At 45.1% G+C, this 18,976-nt stretch overlaps 1 protein-coding gene across 1 annotated transcript in view; it reads left to right on the top strand.

Moving 5' to 3' along the window:
* cachd1 (cache domain containing 1) overlaps positions 1–18,976 on the top strand; it is a 92,119-nt gene that overhangs the window by 19,115 nt on the left and 54,028 nt on the right. Inside the window, exon 2 of the mRNA XM_047587549.1 lies at positions 13,881–13,943. Coding sequence (XP_047443505.1) covers positions 13,881–13,943 — 63 coding nt within the window. The remainder of the gene's footprint in view (positions 1–13,880; positions 13,944–18,976) is intronic.

Genomic DNA, 18,976 nt, shown 5'->3' on the forward strand with positions numbered 1-18,976 from the left:
TTGTGGAGAACCCGCTACTGAGCCACAGAAGCCTCAATTATTGTGCAGTGGCCCTTAAAAAAATCTGTAATTCTGTAATTTGTTGAGTAGACTTTCATAGAATTTAGTTTCATAGTAAGCAACTGGAAAATAGTTAGATTTACCCCACAAAAAAAAAAAAAAAAACGTAAAGACCCAGTCTAGACACTCTGGGTTCGCTCTCTTTGGCGACACCTTTGGCTATAAGTGGTAATTGCAGGTGGGGTCTTGATCGCTTCCTCATGACCACGTCGTTGCTCGTGGTCATGTCGTCACTCAGCTGAACGATTCCTCTGACTGCCGGGTGGTGCTGTAAAACACCCACTTCTCATTGCTGTGTATGCAAAGACTAATATAATATTTGGCAGTAAGTCTTGTAACCTCATGTAGAGGAAGGATAGTGATTTAATGGATATTTGTTTAAACAAACATCTCTGCTTTAACTAGCTTGGCGGACAAACTAAAACCTCCAAATTCATCTCTTAATCATCTTTTAAGTGAACCCTTGCTTTGCATCTGCTATTAATAATTGTGATTATTTTAAGTATCAATTGTAATAACGTCTTATTGTTGAACTGCATTCATTTGATGGAGTTAAGTAGCCAATAACTTGGAAAGCGTGTGTAACTCGTACCTTCGGCACATTTTTACAAGACTGCTGCTACAAGGTAACCCCAGATTATTGGACATTAACACAAGATCGGTCTCCAGTGCTGTAGTTTCATGTTCATAACTTCTTAACAATAGCTTCCACTGCACTGCAGTATTTACACTGGCGTTCAGCCGAGGTGTGGGCTAACGTATAATGTTGCATGGGACATTCGTTCCTGTTCGGTCAACTAATGAAACCACGTTCAAATATCCCTGAGCCCTTTTTTTTTTTTTTTTTTTTTTTGTGTGTGTGTGTGTGTGTGTGTGTGAAGGCCATGCCAACGGGGGGTCAGCAGGACCGGGCCGCACCAGTTTAGCTTGGCAACTGCAGAACCCGGTATCATATGCAGCTTAATCCTCTCTGCAGAGCGACCCCTGCCTCTATTAATCAGTGCGTGTAACTGCCCTAAGAGTACATGAGTTAGAACAAAGCGCCCTGTCTACGGAGGGACCTTCTAACGGTGGCCAGACATGATCTCACATCATGCTCGGAAACCTGAGAAGGAGACCACCCCGGGAACTTTTTCTTTTTTCTGCCTCTCCGTCTAATGCCCTTTATCCTTCTTTATCTCTGTGCCGTCTTTCCCTCTTCTTCTTACGTCTGTCTGCTTTGCCCCTCCTTAAAACCCCCTCATGCTCACCTGCCCCCTGACTCTTATTGTAATATTTTTGTTTTAATACCTTTATCCGCCCTCTATCTCCGGCTCCCAATAGCGCGAGGGTCAGACTTTCTCCCCGTTATTAAAAAAACAGACATGGGAGTATTTGAATTAAACGCGGCTAAGAAAATATAAGGATTGTTTTTCTTCATTTTCTTCTGGAGATTTATCTCCGAACTGACTCGGGCGTTCGTTCGTATGCACGCTGATGTGTGGCAACTGCATTGAAAGCCCCCACGGATGAGTCCACCGCACAGGAATGTGAAGATAATCCAGGATAGTTTGTGCAGACAGTGCGGGCGCCCCATCTGAACATCCCCTCACTTGGCTCACAGAGTGGCTGTCTTGGCAGGAAGCATATATCAAAGTTGTGCATTTTATTAGCACTGGGTGATGAGGCCGTTGCGCTGTGTGTGTGTGTGTGTCTGCATATCTGTCTCCGTCCTTTTTTTTTTTCCACCGTGGCGTACAGTCGCTCAGTCGCGGCGTTCTCGCACACACACTCTTTCTCGCAGGTCTTTTTCATATCATATAGAGTCAGTGGGACGTTTTTGGCCCCGACATGGTGTACCAATAGGGTGTGACTGGGACTTGCGGTGCCAGAGTCCGCTTGTTGGCTGGCACCGGGCCCTCGGTGGCTGAAGCCCGGTCCAGAGGTTAAGTGTTTTGGAAACTTCGCTCGGTTTCCACGGCTGGTTTGTTTCTGACAGGTTGTTTGTCATTTCACCCAAAGCTGCTGATTCTGAAATCTGGGAAAAAAAAAAAAAAAAGTTTGTTTTTATTCTGTGATAAACTACAGCTCTAAAAATGTAACAGACGCCGAGGAGTACTGAGGCACGCATGTGCACCGATCAAGCGTAACATTATGACCACCTTTCTGAATGGACATGGGTCTTCTGAGGGCGTCCTGTGGTGTCTGGTAACAGAATGTTGTGAGTGGGGGTTTTTGGGTGTTATGGGTTGAGGGGAGAGGCCTCTGTGGATCGTCCCATAGATACCTGATCAGTTTGGGAGCTAGTTAATTTGGAGGCCAGGCCAACCAACAGCTTGATTTCTTAAACTTCTATACAGTAATTTACAAGCGTTCTTGCCCTTGTACGGTACTTACTGCAGTTCAGTTTACTAACTGACAGACTTGAGTAAACCTTGCATTGACGGCTTTCCGCACAAGGCCGCTGGCATCCCGTCGGTTTTTATTGAAGAACGTCCTCTGTTTTCCGTCTCACACGTTTTCCGGCGAAACGCAAACACCATCGTTTACGGGCCTTTTGATACGAAAAAGCACCCGAAGCCCCCATAAAAACACAGAGTTTTCTCATTATCGCGCATTCCTTTGTTGAACTAATTCGACCGCCGCGTGTGAGGTTTTGTTTTCGCCGTCTTTCACTCCCAGATTTTATCACCTTAATGGAGGTGCTCCGGTATGCGCCTTTGATCAGCCTTTGGAACGTTTTCACATTGGCTCCACTTTAGCAGCAAGTCGTTATTCCCGCAATGCACCACAGCCCTGACTCTGCTGCAAAGAGTAAATCAGTCGAACGTTCCATGAGAGACTTGTTTTCTCCTTTTCGAGCTCGGGCCTTGACTTTTAGTTCTAATATATTAAAACTACACTTTTATTAAAAAATGAAGAATGTCACCATTAATAACTCCTTTTTTTTTAGTAAGTTTTACTATCTCCCAATTAGTCAAGCGTCGTTGCTGTGTGGTTGCTGTGGCCTGGAGCCTTGTTTTAATGACTGGATTGCCTTGACTTCAAAGGCTGTATGTGGTGAAAACCATAAGGTATAACGACTTGTACCCAGTGCCTCTTACGAAGCGTACTTGACCCTCACAGGCACACCCGGTAGTTAATGCCAAGAGGAGGAACCTGCAGCATCATGCAGAGTTCTGACCTTTGAATGGCGTTTGCTCGTACTAAACTGCAGCGTTGAAGTCTCAGCGAGTTGCCCCCCTTTGCCCACGGCCTTTAACTATCCTTCCTACCCGCGATTTACATTATGTGATGCCGAGAATGCTTGTTCCATTGTTTCCTAAACCCCGTTGACCGACCAAACGACCCAGAGTCGTCTGGATAACGCCTCTCGTTCGAGTCCCAGCGCTTCGCCTTTGGGCCGCTACTCGGCCACAGTTTAGATGGTCTATTACCATCCTTTGTCCTGCAAATTATACCGGAGTTGTGTTTGAGCTTGTAGAGACAAGGAACTTAAAAATATCTGCATCGTGGCTCTGTCACAATCAAGTTTACTGCTGATTCACTGGAGTTTATTTGCGTTGATAGCGTTGGTCAGATTTGGCTGCAAATCCGGACTAAAAAGAAAAGGAAAACACAGATGTTTCTGGATACGTTCAGAGCTATTGGGTTGCGTGAACAAAAAGCTGAAGTGTACTGCATAGCACCTATACCAGCATGATTTTTTTTTTCCATTAGTGGCTATCAAATAAAACTACATCTTTATTCACAGTCAAAGCGTTAAGCAGCCATCAGGCCTGACTTTGGTATGAAAATGTTTCTATCAAACCACGGTTCCGCTATCTCTCTCTTCTCTCCGCCCCACTTTTCCACACTTCTCTCATCCACCCCTTTTCTCCTCCACCCTCCATTCCCTCCCTTTTTTTTTTTTTTTCTCTCCCTCACATGTGGAAAGCATTATATCCTGTCTGGTGGAGAGGGAGAGCAAACATCCCAGGCCGAGACTGAGAGCCTCTTGGGGAGGTGTAGGGGATGGTGGGGAGGTTTTTAGGATCAGCATGGTAGTGACTCTCCCCCCTCTCTCCCTCCCTCCCTCCCACCCTCCCTCTTGGCCCTGTTTGGACAAAAGGGGGTCTTGTTATTTCAGAACCACAGCACCCAGTAGCTGACAGGTTTCACCCTCCCGCGCCGCGTTGGACTCGAAGAGAATGAGGCCGCGGGAGATAAACGGAGTCCATTTAGAATTCACCAAAGTGCGGGCGCTGGGCCCTTAGCAGGCGGATGATATCTATAGCATCTGTAGATAACACGTGTTTAGGTGCCTCCTCAGGGAGCTGATTACAGTTTGGAGTTCTTTCCACTTTGTCTTTCAAAGGCATGTTCAGATTTTGATCTGGAAGGATCCTTCCACTTGCAGGATTTGTTCTATCGAAATGTTTTTTGAAAGCGAAGCAACTTTTTGAAGGTTTCAGTCTCATTAAATAAATCCTATAACGATGGAAACAGTCAACTTTTCCCCATTAAATGTATAAAACTAGCCTCCCCCCCAAAGAAGAAAATCAACCCCATCTATCTTTAAGTTACTGCTCATTTTTAACTGAAACGCTGACGACTGTCCTCCAGAATTAGATTGAGGCACTCTGCGAGAACCGCCGTTTTCTCTTAAACGTTCCTACATATGAAAAAGCCATCATCCTCGCACTTCACTTCTTCGCTTTACGTCCCCAAAGCTGAATTCCACCACGCCCTCGCTGCTAAAACTTATTCAGGAAGTATCCGGCAATTTGCAGATCCGTCGTCGCTAACCTCCAGAGGGTCCATCGACCGCCCCGTTCATCATCTCGAGTCGATGTGGGTATGTCAGGATTTCAAAATTTCTAAGATGATCAAAAAAAATTGCTTTCTCGTTATAACTACGACTGAACTCCGCTTTAGGCAGCGTGAGAGTGAGGACTGACGGGGGAGGATTCACAATAGGCGATCTGATCAGTCAGCGCTCATGTGAAGAGCTCGGTGCATCTTGGGACTGGGGCTTTGCCTTGAAAAGAGCACTCGACTGTTTTATCCATTACGGCGTTGCCATGGCAGCCAAGTTGCGTTTTATGAAGGTATGGAGGCTGGGAAGAATTTCTGCATATGGCAGCAGTCCTCCCCACGTCTTCCACTTTTGTGAACTGCACACAAACATCCACAAGCGGAGCACACCACGTGTAGAAGGCCGAAAACGGAGTCTGGTGAATCTGAAGTAACGCCGTTGAAGCCTTTTGACCAGCGCGCTGCAAACACAATCACGGTGTGTGGGCTGAGGCTTTGGTAAAATCGCCTCAGGTTGTCCGTTTCAGGCAAATTAAATTGACCCCCAGCACCATCTAAATGCAGCAGCAAGCAGTTGGCAGACACTGGCGGCCAGTCATTTAATTATCCCAACCTGCTCCGCTGCGTTGAAATGGAAACGCACTTAATTAGCGAGGGTTCGGTTTCTTTGTGGTCATTATAGTGACATTTAGAGATCCAGTTTTGACATGCCCCTCCCTACCATTTTTTTTTTCTCCTTTTGTTGTTATGACGACAATGGACCAAAGCCTTGGAAGTTTGTGCCAAAATCATCTGCCATGTTGCCACCGTGTATAGAACTAGCATTTGTGTAGAAACGTTTGAATGGCAAAATATTCATTGCCTTCTGTTTTCTCCATACCTGTATTTAACCAAGATATATTCAAGTGGATGTTCCATAAAGTGACTTTCCAATATTCCCGTCTATGGTTCATGACTTTTATCCATATACGATGCATTCAAAGAGCTTCAAAAGCTCAGAACTTTGCTAGCATACAAATGTGTGCATAATTTTTCAATTCAACTTTTATATAATTGTTGATTCCTTGGCAAATACACAAAATCATGAAAAACAATCTTCCTTGATGGCTTCATTAGTGCATTAATTGATTCATTGTGTTTTGGTCACTTGGGGGCTGCACGCCAAGCCATTAAAAGTCTTGCGGGGGACGTGTTGGCAGACGGTTGCACAACCACACGTCCAGCAGAGCGACATTAGCGTTCATTTTGGAGTTGTGCTTCCATCCTTCAGGACGCAAGTCCGATATTCTCCTTTTTGCTCAGTTTTGGTCTCCACCGTGTACAGAACCGTATTCTTTGCCTGCTGCGTGCTCCTCGTTTTTTCATCAGCGAGATGCTAACTTTGTCAGCCGTTTTCATATTGCTGGTGCTAAACAATGATGTGCCAGAGCACAAAGTAGAAATGTGAGAAATTACAAAGTTATTGATAAATCTGTATAGACTTTGTAAATGAAGCAGTAAATTTAGGTAAATTTGAATGAAACCATTAAATAATGTCCTGTTAAAGGTTTTCATTGGTGCTAATCATCTGAATGGTTCAGTAACATATACTGTAAAAGTCTCCTGTAACCTTACACTATACTTATGCCTGTATAAATGAAGGATTAGAGGAGAAACGCAACCTAGCTTTTATTTACTTCAGCTCCTAACCGAGCTGTAGCTGTGTTCCAATTGATAGAAAAAAAAGTCTTGAATACACCCTGTAAAACATTTCCGTGTTTCCTGGCTCAGTGCCCCAGCGTTAATCCCACAGAGAAATGAATGAGTAGAAATTTTCTTCTGTTGTCCTGGCCTGTGTGTTATGAAGCTGTAAACTGCAGGTGCAATTATTTCAGCCTTTGTTTGTAGTATTGCAAAAAAAACTCTCTCTTCCCCTCACTTTTCCTCTCCCAGGTGCCTGTTTCCTTACTCTGCTTTGTAGCGTTAGAGGGAAAAAATAAAAAAAAAAAAAAAAAAATCGAGATGGGAGGCGAGGTTGGGGATGAAGACATAGCGGAGTCTAGAGGGAAAACACACACACACATACACACATGCACATCAGAGGCAAACCTCTAATGCTGAATCCTTGGCTTCCAACCCTTTGTAGTGCAATGAGCGCAGAGTTGGCTGGGGGCAGGGAGGGAGGGAGGGAGGAAAAGCTAAAGGGGGGATAAAGTACTGAAGGAAGGAGAGAGGCAGGGCTGTATACCAGCAGCATGGAGGAAGCAGCAGTTACTGTCCCCGGGGCTTCAGGCTTTTATCTGTCAGTTGTATGGGAACCGATCTCCGTCCGCACGGCTCGAAAACGTCTCCACTGCAGCCAGACGTGTTCATTTGTGACCTTCCCATTCATAGAAATGTCTTACAATGACGTATTCAGTTGCACACATGCGCGAGGCCTGTACATGTTTCTTCGTGCACAGCCCACAATTTATTTAATTCACAGTTGGCACACATCGGCTTTGAATTTGGGCCCCACTCAAGGGATGTTCTCGTTTCGCCCTGCGGTGTGTTCTCGGATGAACCTTGGACCACTGAAGCCCTGAAGATAGGATTAATGGGCGTGTGTGCGAGTGTGTGTGTGTGTTTGTGTGTGTGCGCTTCTGCGTGCAGGCTCTCCAGTCCAATTGCAAATGAGCGTGAATCGCTGCTCCCCTGCAGCCTTTGAAGATGGGTGAATTGGTAATAGGTGGTTTCCCGATTTAGGCACACCTCCACTTCCTGTCTCCCTCTTTCGTCTCATTTTTTCTCCTTTTCACTCTTCCCTCCACCTTCTTATTATTCTGCGCCTGTGCCCTTTCATCCGTTTATTTCCTTTAAAACACGCGCACACACGTGTTTGTGTGGCTTCCTTTGTGAGGACGCTCATTGGCGTAATGCGTTCTCAAGCCTCTCACACTAACCATAACCATCCCAACTAAATGCTTAACCTTAACCATAATGTAATCGTGACTTTTAACCTGAGAGAGTCTCAAACAGCCTCGTAAAGAAGGGAGGACCGGCCAAATGGTCCTCACTTTGCACAAATGTCCTCAATCTAATGGTGTAAAAACTCAAACAGAGACAGTGTCTCTGTCTTTGTCCCGTGGTCGCTGTCGTCCATCATCTGTTTGGCTCTTTCTCACTGCTTCTCTGCGAACAAAGAGTCGCTTAAAAAGGAAAAGAAGCTCTTGGGGAAGTTTACGGCCCGACTGAAGAGCTGAAGTCGTAGGTCCAATTAAACTGATGCTTTATACATTGTGTCCCCATGGTTGATGTAAGCTGCTGAGGCAGGGTGCCAAATGAAGGAGACGCAAAGTGATAGAGGAAGACAAGTTCGTGGCGTCCTCTCAAACTGACAGAGCTGCAGCTGTTCAGTCTTCAGGACTCGACGCTGCAACCTGCAACCTGCACGGGCCGTTTATATTTGTGTGCTCGTCAGCAAATGCTCGACGCCGCCGTGTCTTTTTCGACAGTCGGGTTTATTTTCTTCATTAGTTTTCCACTTCCTGCTTCACTTTCAACGGCTGAAACTTTTGCAAACGATTGTGACTCCGAACCTCTTCGGTGAACTCATTGCGTTCCGTCTTTATTGATCCAAAACAATCCTTTTCTGGATTTTGTTCTGATTCAGGCTACAAGGATGCATTCACATATTTAATTCTGATTCCGAGAGCATTTGATACGGCGTTGTTACCGGGTTGCGCTTAACCTTGGTGCTGTCGGTGTTACCGGGACAATCGAAAAATTGGATTTCAGGAAATCATCGCGTCGAAACTGGAGCGGTGGGGAAGTGGCTCTGGCGTTTGTTGCTGTGGCTCTGTACACGAGATCCACGTTCAGTTTGATGGAGCATCCAGGGAACGCGTAGAAAACAACATTTCTGTATGTATACGTAATGAGAGGGCGCACGGCTGTGGTCGGACACCTCTGTCGAGTGCGCACTCCTCCAGAGACTCATCTGATGAACTGCTCAGTTTTATAATTATAACCAAGATAGTACGTAGACTGTACGGCTGCATCGCACTGCAGCGCACCTGACGGCCTCTCGTCTTCCAAAAACACATCTCTAAATTACTCGGTTATTTAATTATAAGGGTAGTCGTGCCCGTCTGTAGGGGAACGTGTGTTCACACTTCAAACTGCTCCAGGGACGACTGTAAGCGAGCTGAGACAACCGTCTGTAACTGGGCTTGGTTGATTTGTTCTGTGGTCACACCAGCCCGAACAAACCAACCAGGGGGTGGAAACACTCCCGGTTTCTAGGCGTGAAAGCGCCCGTAATCCTCTTGGTAGGGTAGCGAGTTAAGTAATTAGTCTGGATAAAGCCGAGCAAATAGTTTAAATGATGAGCCGTTTATTCTATCTGCTCTCGGGGAACCCACACACGTGCGTCTCAACGCCGAACGTCGCATGGGATTGAGAAAAACTCCAGGTGCTGGTGTTCGGCTTTGCGGGCCTCGGTTCGAGCCGGCGCTGAGGTCTGAGGTCCGGCCGTTCCTCCGAACCATTCGACTGTGGTTGGGATTAACCTGAAGGTGAATGGATTTAAAAAGTGGCCTAATGAGACAAAGGCTGGTCCTCTGTGATCAATGGGAATGCATTTCTTAGGAGCTTAGTTGTCATTAAGGTGCCTTTTTGGAACTTTTTAAGTGTGCGTTTTGCGGCGCTCCTTTTGACTTGGGGACAAAACAACATTTGGATATTCTCAGCGTTCATTTATTTGGACCTTCACCTCAGAGTAGTACTCGATATGCTCTCGGTACAGGCTGTTTTCATTCAACAGCTCTTAATGTTGCCGTTTAAATGTGAGCAAAGTTTGGCTCGTTAAAGGATATTTAATTCCGTGATGATGTGCGCAATCGGTTATTAATTTGTTTTTTCCTAACGCCAACTTTGCCCAGGAGACGTGAGCAGGGAGGAAGTGCCCACAGGGACGTCCAGCTATGCCCCGACACTGTGTTTTCTGTGCGTCTGCGTATGTGTTAGTGTTTGACTGCGGGTCAGGGGAGGCCACAGGTCCACGGTGGCCCAGGCAAACTCAGGGCTCTCGGGTTTCAGGGCCGAGCATTCCTCCCCGACTGCTCCATAGCTGTGAAAACCGCAAAGCAGCTCCAACAACAAACACTCAAGGCACAGGGGGAAAGACAGCTAACCTGTGGCTAATCAACAACAGGAGTCCTCTCTCCGTTCGGGATTCGTTCCCAATTCTTCGGTGTTGCCGGCTTAATGGAAAAATGTAGATGCCCTCTCTAGCCCTCTCTAGGGCCCGTTTCTACCCCCCTCCACCCCCCCCACCTTCTATCTCTTTTGTCAGTGCAGGCTTTTAAAAGTTGCAAAAGCTCACGGTTCCTGCTAAGCAGTGGCAGCTCTGTTTGTGTGTGCTTGTTCGTGTTTATTTGACAGTTCCACATCTTGGACCTGCTTTTTTTTTCCACTTGGAAGGGTGTGGAACTGTAGACTGTCTGGGCTTGGTTTTGCACTTTGCAAATAACTCAGTAGTGAAATATGCAGCTGTGTGTGTAATAATAACATAATGAAACTGTTTGTATAGCACTCCGCTGTTAAGCCATGTAGCCTGTGAAATAAAATGAATATGCATGACAAAAACATTCGGTCATAAGAAGGACCGCCGGGTCCATTCACACCATCTGGATTAAAACTTTGTTTTGTTCACGACTCTGTGTTTGTGCTGGCGTGTTAATAGGTGCTTTAGACATGACATAGATTTGTCAGAAATGCTTTTAAGTACTTAATCTACCTGAGTATAATCTGGATAGAACAATGTTGAGTTGCATCTTTTAATACTATTCATCTTATTCATGTTAATGCTTTTGCATCCATGTTATTGCACCTTATCATTCATCCTTTCTATGTATAGCGTTGATTTATTTCTATGTCTATTTCTTGTAGATTCATATATATGCGTATCTTGTATATATGTTGCTTGTACTATTCTTATTTCGTCTTTATCTCACACTTATTTTTCTTTTTACTAGCAGTTTTAACAAATGCTTTTCCGTGTGCAGCTAAGCTGCTGGGACCAAACAGTTTCCCTTGTGCATCACTAAAGTCTTTGGAGTCTAATCCGTTAGTTGACACACACAGAGTTGCTCCTCATCAATCTGTGTTCCTGTCAAGCTGGCCGTTAACATCTGCACCAGAGAGCCTTTGTTGAGTTATTGTCTGATAAACAAGTCGAGGCACCGATCTCCCATCAGGAATTGTACGAAACTGTCTGAAAAAGTAAAAAAAAACAAAAAAAAACACTGAAGCTTCTGTGGTTTGAGGTCCAACAGCTTGTGGATCTTCCGACCTGAGATGCTCGTGCGCAGTGGTCGTGCTCATAGGCGGCATGAAGATGGATGTCGGAACTGCTCCTCGAAAGTGAAGCCAAACCGAGTAGAGCTCCCCCTGGTGGCTGGTTGCAGTATAGGTCATTAGCTCCACCTCCTCCATGTTGCTGGGCTAAAATAAAACGCTAAAATACACCTCAATTTATTTATTTTTCCCAAGAATGGTTTCTATCATTTTAGGTAGCTAATGCAGTATAATGCTGATGCATGTTCAAGTGTCCATGTAGGTGGTAGAGCAGAGCGTAGTATTAATTAAACGAAAACTTGAGTGAGTCTGGAGGAAGGGTGATCAGGTCCGCGTGACTCCATATTAGTACCGTACTGCGCAGAATGTTTCCGAACTTGCGAGATGGTGCTGCCCATACCCTGGGAAAATTGCGTCTGTGTTTTGACTTACGGCTTTTTCTGGTATGTTCCAGCATCCCTGGCAGCAGGAGCCGACTTTGCATCGACTTGTGGGATATATTTTTTAGGCGCAACACAAAGAAAACCTTTTTTTTTTTTTTCTCTCTCTCTCTACGATATAAAACCGGACGAAACTTTTACATCTTCTTTCATCTTTGTCATGAGATCTTTTGAGAAGTCTGTCAAGTGAATCAGCTCCGGCCCGGGTTACTTATATGCGTGGTGCATTCTGGGTGATGGCTGCCTTCTGGAATGTGTCTTAACAAAAGGTGCGGACAGGCGGCAGGAAACGGCTGCAGTGCAGAGGCGGGCAATTCAAGGGTTTTTTTTATGCGGCGGGGCAGGTTACAGTGAAACACCTGCCTATACCTGCTACCTCAACACAAACATTGGCTTTTACTTGTTTGTAGTCACGACACAGTGCTGCTGCCTGTGTTTAGGAAATATGTGTGCGTTTGAGAGAGGGGATATTTAGCCCATGAGACTCGAGAGACCGTATGAATAAATGTCTGTGTTAGCGTAAGTAGCGTATGGCGGTTCTTGAAATGCTTCTCCGGGGCTTTCTGAGCGCTGAGGTCACACCAGGACTCATTTTCTCCATCCGTTAATGCACAGCTCCACTTCCTGTTCGCCTAAACAATATAAATCAGGGGCTATTAAACAGTTTCAGACTGGATGGTGGGTGGAAATTTAACTCTGGCTAACAAAAGAATAAAAAAAAGTTATTCTGCATTGTAGCTGACCTCCAGACAGGTGACACTTTCCCCCCTCGCAGCTAAGAACCCGAGGTAAATGATGGGAACCGCGCTGTCTCAGTGTGCGGTTTGGTTGTTCTGGCCGATCGTCAGGTTTATCATTCTCTCCGGACCGCTAATAAAATGCCTCCAGATGCGCCGGTCTGAGCAGAGAAATGCATTAGTCTTAGTGCTAATGTCTCTGCCTTACTCACTGGACCCGGAGTCGAGATGGAAACTCAGAGTGTGAAGATAATTCGGAGGCCAGAAGTTAAATTTAATCACTCCAGATATTATCAGACGCATAAAACACTGGAGCAGCCTTCCTCGCTGTCGCATGCTTTATGTGCTTTGTTCGGCGCCGTGATTTAGCGTTATGTGAGATTAATAACGTAACTAAATGTTCCTGTATTTTGTCTTTTGATGGTAGGAGAGGCGCAGCTGTAACAAATAGCATTAATGTTGGTTTTGGCACATTTAGACGAGCCGGTGAGCCAAAGTGCACAACGCGGCACCAGAGCTCCTGCACTGAAACACCTGCACAGATGGATGTGGCCGCGAGCGATATTAGAAGCTGTGTCGGTTCTTCAAAAAGTAAAAATGTCTGCTTTTAAAAAGTCCTGTGATGTATGTGTTTGTGCTACGGCTGAGCCAAAAATGTATATCACGGTATTTTTCAAAATTCTGGTGGTCTCACGGTACAATATTAAATATTGTAGAATAATCCTGCACCAGTAGTAAAACAGGTTTGCACGGCCCCAGATACAGAAATCTGAGGACATTTACAGCTCAGAGATAAAAAAGAGAGAAAGAAAAGAATTAAGAAAAAGGGACAATCATGGTTTCATTTATTTTGACATATTTATTCATGTATAAACATATTAAAACTGCAATATCTGTAATGTCAATAGCAGCGCAACTGGCTACCATAATAATTGTAGTCTGCGCGCAACATTTTTTTCTCATTCCTATAAAGCTAAACATTTTCGAGGACAACCTTAGTCGTGGGACAGATCATCCAAAATGGGAATTGTCTCAGAGGCAAAAAATTATGTTTCCAACCATTTATTTACCTTTATTTCACTATTTCTTCTTTTTTAATTTTGGCTGCCTTTATTTTCAATAGAAAAATCTATCTACTTTTTCAATTGTGGTTGAGACATGTTCTCAAAATGGCAAATTGTTCTCTCAAAGCACAATTCAGCACCAGCTTCATTAGAGCTGCCGGACTTCATTAGCATGAGAGGCACGTAAGCACAAAAGACCCTGGTTCGACCGGATTCCTTACAAATGTGAAGAAGTGCAATCGTGTTGGTACATAAACAGGTGCCTGCGGTTCAGGGGCCGCGCGGAAGCGAAGCACAAATTTGCAAAATTCTCGAACTCTGAAAGACGTTTTTTGAAGGCGTAATGAATCCGGCGTCTTGATGACAAAGGTCGGAAAGAAAATCGGGTTTCTGCAGACGTTTCCTCACGTCACGGTTTTCGGTTATTGAGTTCGAACCTGCAGCATTTCTGCACCGTCTAACCTGAGCCTCTCTTTTCTCCACAGAGGATTTTCAGCTCGTTTGTGTACACCGAGAAGACATCAAACGGAGAGACAGAAGTGCAGCAGGTGAGTAACAAAGGCTTCTGCTTTCTTGTGTGTGAGTGTGTGTGTGTGTGCGCGCTCGCCTACCTGACACACACGGCGTCTGCCTGTGGATTCGTGCGGCGTTCAAGTCGGCAGCAGTCAGCGCACACACCAGCCATCAGAAGGGGGGGAAAAAAGCGGGTTTATTAAAATTCTACGGCTGCCGTCTCATTGGCTTTGAAGTTCTCTGTCTGTTTCTCCGCTCATCTTTCCCTCTTCCCCACAATACGAACGCATGGCTTCATTCAGGCAGAGTGAGATCCCTCTACGGAGAGAGGAGCAGCCAGAAAAGAGAGATTTCTTTTATTTTTAAATGACCCACAAACACCAGATCCGTTTATTTTTAGGGCCTAGGTTAAAGAAATTAAGCGCAGGTCCCGTGACGTGTCTGTCACAGGCGTGATTGTGTGCAGGCATTGTGTGCATGTGTGTTTGCGATCCTGCGCGGAGGATCTTGGAAGAGTGACAGTAAACACCAGACTGGTAAACAGCCACCAGCAAGAACAGACAGGTTGATGTTTGTTTGCGTTCCTCCTGTGACTACGTTTGTGAGCGCGCGCTGGTATACCCATCTGTGTCGGCGCGCCGAAATATGTTGCAGGTATTTACTATTCCAGAGGCGGCTGAAATTGGCCTTGAAGCGCTGCGGCTCTCTATAGAGATGTTATTGTGTTAAATAACGAATGGCATTCACTCAGCTCCGGCTCTTATTGAAGGGGATCGTTATTACGGTCTTGAACCCGTCTCACTGCGAAACCACGAAAAAAAAACAAAAAAAAAACAAACAACTAAAACAGCGTGCATCACCTGTAGGTACATTTTAATGGGCGGCCACCGCAAAGTTAATTTGCTCATTTTGGGTAAACGTTTAAAGATTTTTTTTTTTAAGCATTTTATTGCCAGCTCAAGGAGAGCCTAAAAAAATTCTACACATAGCCTCCACCCCCCTCCCCTCCCGTCCCCGAGGCGGGCTCCATCTAATTCATGACAGCTCTGGCATAGTTGGCTCGCCCGTTCACTCCGGGCAGAGGGGCAGTGTCCCCGAGCCAAGGCGAGGTTCAATTAGGAGGGTATCTGCAGAGGAAGAGAGGGCCGGGAGAGGGCAAGGAGCTGCAGACGTGAGCCACCTCCGGCTTCTCTGACAAGTTCTCTCCTCCGGAAATTCATTATTCAGGGAGACACGCAGACATCTGTCCCTCTCTCTCCGATGGCACAGGCCCTCCTGCTCTCCCTCCCTCCCTCCCTCTCGCTGTCTTTGTCTGTCTTTGAATGTGTCCTGTGAGTGTATCCTGCTTGTTTTGTTTTTTTTTTAAGTGAAATGTGCTGTCAGGGTGGTTATCATTAATTGAAACTGCTGGATGCTGTTAATGCTTTTATTTCTGGACCATGTCTCCGTTGTTTTAACAAAGGCTTTGGAGGGTTTTTTTTTTTTTTTTTACCTGCAATATATTGTTGTTTGAGGTACTTATGTATAGTCACTGCAGCTGGTGTGCCTCCGATTTAAAGGTAATAGTCAAACCATAGTAAAAACAAGCTGCTGAGATGAGGTTAGAAATAAAATGTATCGTAGCTACCAGGAACATGGCCCATCAATTTAAATGTATTCTATATTAGCAATTTTGGACATGCTTTCCAGATGGGCCACCAGACTCCATTGACCAAAATGGTAATTTTACCTTGCACAACTCAGGAGTTGTGGGTCTTTATAATGTAATGGCATAATGTAATTTAAAAAAAAAAAGAAGAAGAAAATATTGAAGATCAGTGGCTTCGACAGTGATAAAATTACACATGATTTTAAACCAGCGCTGCACTTGTTTATAAGAGGTCTGTAACTACCTAATGTTATGCTTTGGTGTGACATGCAGCAGGCGAATGCCTGACTTCAGCTGCTCACAAAAAAAACAAAACAGGAAATGTGAACGCATACTACGTGATTTTTAAAATGTGAGTGACACACAGAGTTCACGGCGCTGTTCCAGTCCGGTACGGCCGTCTGGCTCCGTGCGTTAGACTGCGTTACGGCTGTCTGTCTCGGCTCAGATAGAGCCGTCCTCGCATCGTGACATTTAAGAAATGGAGGTAAAAGGACGAGTGGAAATTGCTCTCTTCAAGTAAAAAAATTCGATTTTGTTGACCCCCCCCTCCTCCTCCCACCCTCCCCGTTTGTCAAGTCTGCACCGCTGACATTTTACTGGCATACGGCACGAACAGTTTGAGATGATGGCACCGGTGATATTTAGGGCATGACGTTTGTGATCTTGCCAAAGATGTTCAAGTTCCTTTCAGTTTTTCTTGATGGCATATGCACACGTTTTTCAGATGCATTCAGCTTTTTCCTAACAGTCCACACAGCATGCATTTGGACCACTTAAGCACGGTTTATACCTTTGTGGGACATTGATGGTGTAACCTGCCTAGCCCATGCTGGTGTCTCTGGTGTGATGTTCCGTCTTTATTGATCCACATCGCTCATTTTAAAAATTCTATTCAACAACCGTGAGCTTTAATGGATCCATTTACTTCTGAAGGGTTAAGTGAGTTATGAACCATTTTCATGGTAGATCTTTAAGCAGAGATGTATTTTGCATTTTCTGTATCAAAAGACACTTTACATTCCCACTTCTAGTGAACAAAGCCAACACTGTAAACACTTCTGTCCATCATCGGACATCATCATTTTTGTTGACTTGCACTAATTCAAATAAATGCATCTAAAGAGAAGCGAGAGGCGTCTGCAGGATAGAATTACGTTGTTCCTCCACTCATTCCTGTAGTAATGTCACCCCTGCAGACTGCAAACTGAGCTCTGGCCTTGCAATAAACACTGCTGCCAATGTGGCCGAAGTCTGGCTGGGAGACCGAGCACCCCATTCCACTCACACCAGCCCTCTGGCTGCACCAGCACCAGCACCAGCACCAGCACCAGCACCAGCGGGTGCTGCAAACCCGACCATCTGGTCGGGCGGCTCAGAGAAACGCAGCGTGGAGCCCAGTGCTCCGTGGAGTGTGGGCAATCTGCAGAGCGCAGGTTGGTTTTGGCTACACTGTGGTCAGACTGTAACCTTAGCTTTAACTTGCGCCGCTGCGAGTTTCTGGTTTCTCTTGAGTCACTCGGTTAAAACTCGAGTCGCGCTTTCTCTCGCTTTCTCCCTCCCCCAGCTATGGAAACACTCCTCGGCCGAACACTGGTCCATTTTCCCCCCTTTTTAATACAAATTCCACTGCAGCTAATTGCCATGCGCGGACAGCGCCTTGTGCGGAGGTGTGCAGCGTTTCTGTCTTAAAGTTTACGTCCTCCAGTGAGAGAGGCATGTGCTGCTCTTGGTGTGTGTGCTCCTTGTGGTGCAGTAGCAGTAATTGTGGGCTGCGCCTCAGGCCCCTGTTAAAACCCTAATAGGAGCAGCGGCCGGCTGATTAGGTGTACAAGCGGTCAGCGGGTCGCGGTGCACTTCCCTGTTCCTGGCTTCAATCGCAGCTCTTTTTGCAGGCGGCGGTAATTATGGGACGTGAACAAAGGGCGTCCAGTTACTGTGGAAATGAGCCTTTTTCTGTATTCGACATGGCTGAGGAGGTGATGTACAACGGCTTTGGAAAGTATTCAGAGAGTTTGTGTTATTGTTGCCTTCTCTGCACACGTGAAACCACGTTATGTTCTCAGACCTCATTTTTTGTTATTACTGTTGCCCCCTTTGATATACACATACCAGACTGAGTGTATTTATGGCTTATACACCAGAAACTATTGTAGCAGAAACTTTGCTGAACTCCATAAAATAACAATATATATATATATATAAAAACCGTATTGTCAGTGCACAAAGGGAAAATACTGGCCACATTCAGTATTGTTTAGCCCAGTCAGAAGAAAAACACCTCATGTCTACTAACAATGTAAACTCTTGATCTGATCGTTTCTCATTCTGAGGATGTAGGAAGCTGGAGTCGGTTTGAGCAGCACCATCCACATTGATCAAATTTTTCTATTAAACACATTTATAGTTCTCAATTAAGTTTAGGAGAAAAAAAAATACATCTTTGATCTTTATGAACGTGCAAAGTGGGCAGAACGACTTGACGCATGACACAAAAACAGTTGCAGGCTGTTACGTTTGTTACTGTTAGAGCTCAATCGGCCTGAAGAAATATTGTGAACGTAGTTAATTCTGTAGATTCTGAAAACACAAGAGGAACACAAGGTTCACAAGAGGAAATTTTAAGCCCAGTAGTTAGATTTTTTTCTTGCTGGAATACTTAATAGTCATAGTTAAATTTGAAAATGAATGTGTAGCAGCTTTTACCTTAGATTTTTTGATATAATTTGAGGTTTTCAAGCCAGGAAGGTGCAGGGGTGACAGTCAAAACAAGCTTGTGTTTAGAAAAAAGTTTAATTTTGGATGAAATGGTAATCTAAAAGTTACTGAACGTCTCCTCAGTTTGTATTAATCCTGTAACTCGTGTGTCAGTTTTCAAGGATAATCTGTAAAAGATTCCATACATGTTGCAGTGTCTTCTGCTTTCGTGTTTTTCGGCTGCTTCTCCATCTTCAAATTCAGTCGTATGAACATTTGTGCGACTTGAATTTTTTCCGAAACTTTCAGCCGCCATTGTTAAAATTGAAGCAGGAAGTAGAAACAAAAATTAACCTGGCAAAAAAGACACAGCGCCGACTAGTGTTTGGGGGTGTTTTTACAGAGCGAGCCAGACTGACGAGCTTCTATGTCCCGCAGTACTTTATATGAGTCTTTAGCCCCTCCCCCCTCCAAAAAAGAGCTGGATCCCCACTTTTAAAGGTCCCGTATTAAGTAAAATTCACTTTTCTGACAGTTTTCTGACAGTATCATGCGTCCCGATAGCCTATTTGTTAGGGCCAGAAGTAAAAGAAAAAGTCTGTCACTTCCCTCACTTGCTCCACTTTTGAGCGAATGTGTGCCTCTTGACGTCATGCGGGGAAATAACCACTCCCTCCCGTAGTGGATACTGCCTTTGACCCGCTCCCCATATAGATGAGCCCG

This window comes from Mugil cephalus, chromosome 6 (assembly GCF_022458985.1).
Source record: "Mugil cephalus isolate CIBA_MC_2020 chromosome 6, CIBA_Mcephalus_1.1, whole genome shotgun sequence".
Classification (NCBI taxonomy): domain Eukaryota; kingdom Metazoa; phylum Chordata; class Actinopteri; order Mugiliformes; family Mugilidae; genus Mugil; species Mugil cephalus.